Source organism: Rhamphochromis longiceps, linkage group LG12, assembly GCF_057381845.1.
Source record: "Rhamphochromis longiceps isolate RC_006_pf linkage group LG12, R_longiceps_female_GT1.1, whole genome shotgun sequence".
In the NCBI taxonomy this organism is placed as follows: Eukaryota; Metazoa; Chordata; class Actinopteri; order Cichliformes; family Cichlidae; genus Rhamphochromis; species Rhamphochromis longiceps.
In genome coordinates, this window is record NC_140568.1 from 27,151,974 (window position 1) to 27,161,961 (window position 9,988).

The 9,988-nt window shown below is 41.6% G+C and overlaps 1 protein-coding gene across 2 annotated transcripts; it reads right to left on the bottom strand.

Moving 5' to 3' along the window:
- Positions 1-1,275: 1,275 nt before the first annotated feature.
- On the bottom strand, positions 1,276-7,919 carry pik3ip1 (phosphoinositide-3-kinase interacting protein 1). 2 transcript variants are annotated; one of them, XM_085425507.1, is made up of 7 exons: positions 7,755-7,919; positions 7,216-7,576; positions 6,906-7,034; positions 6,388-6,504; positions 4,854-4,970; positions 4,594-4,672; positions 1,276-2,999 (listed from the first exon to the last, which is right to left on the bottom strand). In XM_085425507.1, the coding sequence occupies exons 2-7, from the start codon at positions 7,325-7,327 to the stop codon at positions 2,783-2,785; spliced, it is 771 nt and encodes a 256-aa protein (XP_085281633.1). In that variant the 5' UTR covers positions 7,328-7,576; positions 7,755-7,919; the 3' UTR covers positions 1,276-2,782. The 2 variants fall into 2 exon arrangements, with proteins under 2 accessions (XP_085281633.1, XP_085281632.1); XM_085425506.1 differs by having other exon boundaries at positions 4,854-5,036; positions 7,755-7,916.
- Between the last annotated feature and the right edge of the window lie 2,069 nt (positions 7,920-9,988).

The following is a 9,988-nucleotide window of genomic DNA, read 5'->3' on the forward strand; positions in this document are numbered from 1 at the left end:
TGGGCTGGTATCATCAAAGATGAGCTTGTGGGGCCTTTTCGGGTTGAGGATGGAGTCAAGCTCAACTCCCAGTCCTACTGCCAGTTTCTGGAAGACACCTTCTTCAAGCAGTGGTACAGGAAGAAGTCTGCATCCTTCAAGAAAAACATGATTTTCATGCAGGACAATGCTCCATCACACGCGTCCAAGTACTCCACAGCGTGGCTGGCAAGAAAGGGTATAAAAGAAGAAAAACTAATGACATGGCCACCTTGTTCACCTGATCTGAACCCCATTGAGAACCTGTGGTCCATCATCAAATGTGAGATTTACAAGGAGGGAAAACAGTACACCTCTCTGAACAGTGTCTGGGAGGCTGTGGTTGCTGCTGCACGCAATGTTGATGGTGAACAGATCAAAACACTGACAGAATCCATGGATGGCAGGCTTTTGAGTGTCCTTGCAAAGAAAGGTGGCTATATTGGCCGCTGATTTGTTTTTGTTTTGTTTTTGAATGTCAGAAATGTATATTTGTGAATGTGGAGATGTTATATTGGTTTCACTGGTAAAAATAAATAATTGAAATGGGTATATATTTGTTTTTTGTTAAGTTGCCTAATAATTATGCACAGTAATAGTCACCTGCACACACAGATATCCCCCTAAAATAGCTAAAAGTAAAAACAAACTAAAAACTACTTCCAAAAACATTCAGCTTTGATATTAATGAGTTTTTTTGGGTTCATTGAGAACATGGTTGTTGTTCAATAATAAAATTATTCCTCAAAAATACAACTTGCCTAGTAATTCTGCACTCCCTGTATGACAGTTGCCAATCCACGTGCATGGTGCTGACCTGTGAGTACAGGTCCCACTAAAGAACACCAGGTCCTCATGGAGTCTGTTTCTGACAGTTTGGTCAGAAACATGCACATCATCAGCCAGCTGGAGGTCATTTTGTAAGACTCCTGTTGTGCTCCTCGCGTAAAGGATTTAGATTCCGTTACCACCTGCAAGATTGTTCCCTTTCAGTGCACGTGTTGTCCCTTTTCATTTGTACCAGAGCAGGTGGAATGGATCCACAAAAGTTTAAGTTTTCTGATGTTTAACTGATTTTGTCCTATAAACAGCCAGCTAAACCTAAGCCTCAGTGTTGTGTTTAAGAACTGCCAGCAGGGGGAGCCAGTGCATAAAAACGTCCTTCCTTTGAACAAATCAGCTCTATTGTATTGTTTTCTTTATTGCAATAAATGTAAGAAAGAACATAGTGAGTCCAACACACCTTATAAGTTGTACTTTTAGCTTTTTTTTTTTTTTTCAGTCTCGGCAGTGAAAATCTGCATTCATAAAAATACAAGTTCTAAATCCAAACGCTGAACAAAAGTATTTTAAACACACTGCTACTATAAACAATGATCGCAGCCAGCGCACAGACACTTAAAATAACGGAGCAGCAGTAACTAAACATTACCAGTGATACGGATCCAGCAATAATCACAAAACAAGATGCTCTGGAGTGATTGGATCATAACAAACAACATAGTAACGCAGTGAAAACTACCATTGCAAAATCTTGATGATGTCTAACGTTTTTAATTATTCTCAAGCAGTCATTTTAGTCCTGTTTTTTTAAGACACAATAAAAGCCTCAGAAGGGGAAACGTACAACAGGCAACCATACACATGCAATCATGTTCTCGAGTGTTTTTATGTGAACACCTAAACTTTGGACTGTTTCTACTATCTACTCCATTCCTGTGTCAACTCTAAAGCATCGCAGCGCACACCTCAAAAGTGTCAATCTAATCTAGACCTCTTCAGCTACACTGCCCTGCACTGCAAAGACAGATTTTTATGTTTTGTTTTGTTTTCTAAACGCGTCTGGTCTGTGTTGCGGCAGTGCTATTTCGTCTAACTACTGTCTCTCGTTCATCCTGAGAAGACTCTGGAAAATTTCCTGTCACTCCTTAACCTGTGAAAAAAAAATAGCAAGTCTTCTTTTTCACGTCTTCCCGGGACCACCATCGATGTTTTCAAATCAAATTTACCCGTCGGCTGAACACGAAAAACAAATCTCCAGGAACATTATAAAGGAAATACATTCAGAAGTATCATGCTAAGGCAGTTTTTTGAGTTATAGGCCTTCCCTTGTCTTTAGTGGGCCTGTCTTACCTCACACTCCCTCATCCTGTCTCAAGAGGGAGACTATTTTTGGACCACATCTGTATCACAAGTGTGCACGCAAGAAAAAGCGGTCTTTGTGCGCACAGGTTTCTTGTCTGTGCCTCCCCGCCAGCACAGCCAGCAGGTCACTACAAATCAAAATAAACCAGATATCCATCACATAATCAAACCTCCCTTGAAAAGCAAAAGGTTATGAACATTTTCCCCGTTCCAAACAACACCTCTTTACACACTGGTGTCATTACGTATTATTATAAACACTGACTTGATATTCGTATTGTTATTTAAGAGAATAGCCCTTATTCTCTTGGCTATCAAAAGTATCAGATATGAACATTAAAGACCTCCAGACGTGCTCATTAACAACAGATCCACTGTAATGGGTTTCTAGTTGTTAAGGCTGTGTCCACTGTGTGTGAACTTATCTTGTTTGTGCCTCACGTGTTAAGAACAAATACAGAAAGGACAAAGCTTCATTCAGTTCAAGTCTCCGGAGACAACACTGCCCCCTGCTCCTTTAAAATAGACATTACTCAGGGAGGTGGAAAGGAGAAACAGGGAGATGGGAGTGCTTTGGTCCATAAAAGAAAAGAAAAATCATCAGGAACTAGATGCCCGCTCATGCTCCAGGGGTACCGGCTTGCTGGGCCATGAGAGGGTCTCCGCCATCCGCGTCGTCCTGCACGGGAGTGGTCTCATGCTCTGCTGTGATAACAATGGTGTTTTCATCTACAAGCTCACAGGTGGGATTGGAGAAAGCCGACAGGGGCAGGGTGATCCTCTGCATCTCACGCTCATAGACCCGCTGCTCATGCTGCTTCTTCAGGTCCCGACCCCTAAAGGCAAACACAAAACATAGATCGGTTATGATATCTCTTTATATATAGTTAACCCTCAAAAGATGAATCTGCAATAACTGATTTTTCTAAATGGATTTTTGTTAATTAACAGTAGCATTTGTTCATTCTCCCTTTTAACTCTTAGCTATCATGCAAACAACCAATCACAGTCAAGTCTTGTTTTGTTTTCAGCATCATGAAAATATCTATCATTCGCATGCACTCAGAAGCCTTGTCGCTGATCCTACACACTGTATTTCTGGGCGTCACCCGAGGCAGCATATTCACGATAAGGGTCTTCAGAGAGCATACTGTACGTAGATAACACAGCCTGTTACACCAAGCGCTGCATTGTCAGCAGTGGGACAGATGGCCAGAGGAACCCAGAACTCACAAGCTGGCAGGGAGTTTATCTACTCCAAGGCAATGCAGCGACGGGAAGCAGCACGAGGTGACCTTCTGCTGATCTGAAGCCAAAACAGGCCAATATACACCTATCTGCCTGCTCCTGTGCTGTCTTTGCTCTGCCTTGAAACACTTTATATCACCACAAAGTCTTTAGACTTCTCACAAATTTCCATTTCTTTTCAGGACCAGAGGGTTAGCGATACACGAGATGTAAAAAAAAGATTACTTGTACTTAATGCTACAAAATGAATCAGTGCACTCCTGGAGGTAATCCAAATGGATGGTGTTTGGGGTAGAAGGGAAGCCTCGAGGGGATTGGTTTCCTTGTCAATAAGCTATCTATTCCCACTGCAGGCTGTTTCCACTGGGATATAGTGTGCAATCTTTGCCTGGAGAAGTCTGGGGTGAAATCTTTCCTCAGCTCTTCTTTTAGGTGGCATAAGATAATGCAGAGTCAGTCAAAGACAGCGAATTGCAAAGAATGTAAGCATGTCTCCCACTCATCAAACTCATTACTGGTGGTGATGCTGCCAGTGTATGCTGAGGCCACTTATAAACCCTTTGACATAATATGCTTCTCCTCCTTATTAGTAATCACTTCCTAATAATAGAAAACGAGGACGGGGCAGCGCTAATCAGATAGGACAGCCCAACACAGATCCGGGAGGGCATTTTGTGTTTGCCAAAGGGAACCCGAGTTCCCTCTTTCGTAACATCGGGGCTAACGTTTTGCACGTTACATAACTGTACGCTTCCTGTCCCATTCAGCCCCTCCTGCTTAAAATAAACTGCAGGCATTTCATTTCATGCCACGTTTGCCCTCATGTTCTGTTGTGGTTTTTGTGAGAAAGCTCATAAAACTGCTGCCTTGCTTCTGAGAAGAACAACAGAGACCATCGGTAGGGAATCTGTTTAATAGTCGATGGCCTAAACTTAAGAGTACGCCGATGACACGTGATGTCGTGTGAATGAATCATTCCGGTATTTCTCCTCCACCTTTCAAAGCTATCAAAAACACTACAAGCCGGTTTAAACTGGACGATGCAACTCTGAAGGATCGCATTTTGGCTTTATCTCACATCTAAGTAGCTCACCATCCATGAACAGACAATCCTGAACATCCTCATGCACACAAATCCCTCTGATACTGAACCAGCTGGCCTGCTGTGAGTAAGATGCTCACCTCTTATAGAAGTAGCCCAATGTGATGCCCACTCCAAGGACGATTATAATCCCCATCATGATGATAGCAAGGACATATCCTGAAAAACAAAAGGAGAAGAGGAAAATGGTTAAAACAGAAGATACAGATATATAAGAAAGACTTTCAGCTCCTTTAAAAACTAAACTGTGTAATTTATAATTAAAACGTATTCAAGCTGCAGGTTTGTGCACAATGCCAGCATCATACATGTTTTTAAAGTACAAAAAAGCACAGCATACCAATAGCGCCAAGGTCCTTCTTCTTTTTTGGTCCTGTATGAACTCGCTGGCTGATCCCCATCACTGGCTGCAGAGCTGGAACATCTCCCCGCGAAGCTTTGGCTGGCTGAGCGCTCTCTGTGGAGGGAGTGGTTGCTTTTGTACTGAGGGATTCAGTCTTTGCTGGTATGGAAGAGTATTGTTCTAAACATACAGCAAAACAACCTTTTAGTGGTCTTTCCCCAAGTCATGTTTTGCCATATAACAGAAGTAATAGGTTGTTTTTTTGGCCATAAAAAAACTTTTTAGTATACTGAGGATGCTTGCTAATCTGTGAAGGCACTATTAATGCTAAACATTGCACAGTGACGTGTAATGTAAAAGTAGTAACAGTCGTTTTGGAGAAACATATGCTGCCATTCCAGAATGTGAAGTCATTGCATGTTTGAAAAGGCAATTCCAATGAACATCCTGCAAAAACTACAGCAGCATGTCTGCGTAGTAAAACACTCTGGGTCTGAACTCTGGAGTTTTTCCATTTCCTACCTTTTATCTCTACTTTTACATGAAGTAGTTCACTTTGGCAACCCTAACCCAAGAATATGTATTTATGCTTTTAAAACCTAATATATAGTTTTATTCTTTAGTGTGTGGCGGTACTTCAATTTGACCAGAAGTGGACCATGTGGTGTCCAATTACTGCTGGTCCAACAACATTACCGCTGACGCAAAAACAGCGGTAATGTTGTGGCATGACGAAAGCTCTGAGATTTCTCTCAACAAACTGTTGGGATGTAAATCAATAGGGGACTGACGAGCACGTGCCTTTTGGGTTGTTTTTTTCCAATGTACCAGACACAAACAAGCCCAGCACAGCCAACTGCCACTCCAACAGATGACAACGTCTGCTCTTTAAATCTTTTGTTCCCCGTTTCCTCCACAGAACTTGTTTATCAACTCTGCCCCAGTTAAAGGGCAGGAAGTCATAAACTGATTCAGCCAATTAGCTGCTGTCTCCGTGGGAAAAACCTCTCCTCTGTGCCAATAAGCTCGGTGCTGGGCGTGGTCAACGGCTTTCCCCAAACAGAAGTTTGAGACGCGTGCGCTGGTGCTTTGTTATTGTATGACTTTTGTTGGCTCCCCAGAAGAGACGGAGACAAAGGTCACGCGAGATTCCTCAGAGTAACTTAACAGCGCCCAGCTGACCTACTACACTCTTAAAAGCAAGTCATCACTGATCCATCTGCAATGAGACTGGAACAAGTTTTAGACATGTGCTAGATGGAAACTTTGTTTTTTAAGTGATAAGAGTTTCCAACTTGGCTGCACACTTTTTGCATTGACTAATAAGTTTTACCTCAAGCTGAGAAGCTAGAAAACATCATTATTAGCAAAAAAAACAAAAAAAACCCCATTTCTACTGCAAGGCCAGACAGTGCAGCTTATTTTTGGCCATGTTTCTACAAATGTCGAATTTGTTGTGCAAATGGCAGTTGTACTGTGCATACAACTCGTATAGTATTCATAATTACCGCTGTGTATAGGGTTTACCAACCTTTGCATGTCTCAAGTGCACAGGATTCTCTCTGAATTGCTCCATCTGGGCCAGCAATGTAGCACCAAGGCCTCTCAGAGGCGTCTGGGTTTCGGCAGTAATTGTGATCTCCAACACCTACGGGAGGAATGATAAAAAAAATAGCATGTGTCTGATACCATGCCTTGTAGAAATAAAGGCCAATCTCTACATGTCTGTCCCCACTGTGTGGATTCATTAATCATTAACACTACTTCATCACAGTACAATGAACGGCCTGGTATGAGCACAAACAAAGGAAAAGAGCAACTGGTGCATAAAATAGGCCACTTAACACCATCAACAGGCACAGATGCTGAAAATTCACATCTTTTATTGTATTTCACAGCCTTTCCTCTGATTTTGCCATGTCAGCACCTCAGCCAAGATGTTCCATGCTGTTTGTTATCCAGCACGGAAACTGTTGTGCCCAATAACTGTGGGCATTTCAAATCTGACTTCATTTTAAGGGGGGCATTAGATCTAATATAATTTTGTACCTTTTTCTGAATCTGGATGGATTGTAACATCATAGTCCCTTGTAGTATTGGTCCAGATTAGGCAGCTCAGACCTGAGGAGGAGTTCTGTTGTTCTCCTCTGTAGTCCACACCATGGGATCTCACGCAGTCTGAGCGAAACAGCAAAACAACAAGTGAGCGCAAGACATGAACTTATTTGTGCAAAGAAAACGAAAGGATAGAAAAATAATATAAACATTCACTCGGAGCACAGCTTTTAGAAAAACAAAAAAAGAAAGAGGAATTCAACACACACATACATAAAAATCAGTCTATAAAGCACAAGTTTACCTTTTTGGTCTCCATTTGATGCCCTGCTCTCCACCAGAGCCACGCTCAGGAAAACAACGTGTAAAGAGAAAAACACTTTGCAGAGCTGACGGGCTGATTTCACAGACAGCATTTTCCCTCTACACCAAAAATGTATATATATATATATTTCAATATATACAAAGTGTTTCCGATGGAGGACGAGCCTGTGCTGGATTCAGACACACTGCCCCTCTTGCTGCAGTCCCAGCCCTTGTTTTTGTCAAGACGAGCTCTCAGCTTACTTCGTAAACAGCCTTCTGCGGTGGAGGCGGTGGTGGTGGAGGAGGAAGAGGTGTCCTTTGCAGTGCAAACCTCAAGGTCCTAAAGCCTCACCAGATTCCTATGCAACGCACACACACACACAATGAACATGCACAATGAAGAGCATACCCTGAAAAATAATACGTGCAGCCTTGATAAGAGATTGTTTTGCTTAAGCTGTGAGGAGAACTTATTTCCCCCCCCCAACTATCAAGCCTCGATCCTGTTCCTTAACCAAGACTATTTTCCACACTTACAGCCTTTTCTCTGGTTTCCTATAAATAGCTGCTCTACTTTTCCATTTCCATGAAAAAAATTTTAAAAACTTTTCCATTTTTAATCCCTCTCCAACTGCAAGGTCTTATCTGGCTCTAACTACTTGGTGCATTTATCCAAACTCCCTCTTCCTGTTTCCCATGCTTCCTCTCCACCCCAGGAGGCTTTCTTTTTTTTTTTCCCCTCCCCCCTTGTTTTGTTCTTTTTTAGGTGGATATTGTCAGAAGTTGACTCTGCTGAACCTAATAAAGCAGGGCTGCCAGTTGTCTCTTCCTGTGCACAGGGAGCTGTATGCTCAAAGCAGAGTGGAGGCCTGTGCCATTGTTGGCTGACTAATAAAGAGGGCAGCCAACCCGTGACTCAGTCAATGTTCACTCTGCCACTTTTCAAATATATGCTTACTCAGTTTTCAGGCAATCACCAGAGCAAACAGTGAACATGTGTGCCGTACGCTCCAGTACACTCTGGCCTCTCTGGATCTAATTATTTTGTCTCATTGAGACTATCTATGTCATAAACACTTGCACTTTTTATCAGCACGACTTTCTCCAGAAATGAGCTGCTGTAAAGAATTCTCCTAAGAAATTTCTCTCCATCGTGGTAAGGAATCAAAAAGTCAACATGACCATTCGATTATAGTTTCTCCAACCTGATGAGGAAGACTTCCTTACCTTCAGAAATGTGTCTGAGCCCTATCTGAAATCGACTAAATTATAATAAATATGCCTTGTTGGAGATTAAATGAAAGAAATCTGTGAAAACACATGTTGGCATTGTCTGCATTCATCTTTGTTCTCCTCCACAGAGACCTGCTGCGCTAAATGTTCACGTTAAAAGGCTAAACTTCCTGAAATGTTCCAGCTCATGCATATAAATTAAACAATTAAACTACTAAATCTGAGTGATCTGAAGCTTTAGGCTGTGTAAGGTTGACCATTCACATTGACAATCCAGATGCCTGTGCCTAATATTTGATGATTTAAAGGTTTGGAAAATGATAGTAAGCAGCACTAATCATATTAATGACTAACATTTTTCCAAAGTATCACCCTTAAAAAAGTTCTTGATTATATAAACTGCATAAGCTTTTTTTTTTTTTTAAATCAAGATACAAGAAGCTGTCATTTCAGATTTCATATAAGATTTAAGTCATTATAAAAAGAAAACAAAACTAAGTGTGGGTATTTTCTCACTGCAAACGCAAAGATCAGCTGGGTCCCTGTGGTAGAACAGTGGAAAAACATGACGTCCAAACAGTGCAGTGCACACACGTCAGTATTTATTTACACATCACATAAAAGGGGCTTCGCATACATGGTCTTGTTTCACGTTGCCATAGTTAATCATTTCATTACCAAGGGCACGGGCTTACTGAGAACCCAGAGACTGTCAGTCACAAAGGCCGTCAGAGGCTTTTCTTGAAGCAGATGGTCATTTTCCAGTTTCATGCACTTTGCCTCCAGGAGGAAATCTCTAACCATCATGACCTTAAACTCACTTCTCATACTTTGTTTTCAAGTTTAAGGGGAATAAAGGAGCGTTCAGTCAAAAAAACACAATTAAAATAGCTTTTCATTAAAAGTACACTTTTATTTTCAGGCATGTGAAAAAGCTTTCAAGAGTTAAAATAACAAGATTATTAAAAAGTAGGAAAGTAAAGTGTGTTTAAAACTAAGGAAGGGAAGCATGGTTTTGTTTTTATCTGCAGCTGCAAGCTGTAGGCACTATTTAAACTCTTAAAGGATTCTAGATAGAATGATTATGTTTGTCCAAATATGGCCCCCACACTTGTGTTCTCCTGCTTCCATTATTTAAAATGAGCCGGTATCAACACGGCCCACACGGTTTCCTTTGAGGCTCATGCTAATCTCACAGTACTCAGGTGTGGATTTTGCCATGGCTCATAGAAGACACATTGCATAAGTTTAATCTACGAGCCATTAATACAAGCTTATAGTCATTACTGTTGCATAACCTAGATGCACACAAGTGCAGCGCTTCATATATGCACAGTGCAAGCACATATAGAGGTAGGTTCAGATACAAATAAACTGATAATGCTGCACTACTAATCATGTCCAATGACAGCATGTACACCCGCTTTGATGTCCCTGTTTATCTAATAACAAGAGCTGCCCATCTCAAACAAAAGCAGTGATGTAAGACTGCTCAAGTGTGCGGTCTATTGCAGGGCAACCGCCGGCTCTCAATCACA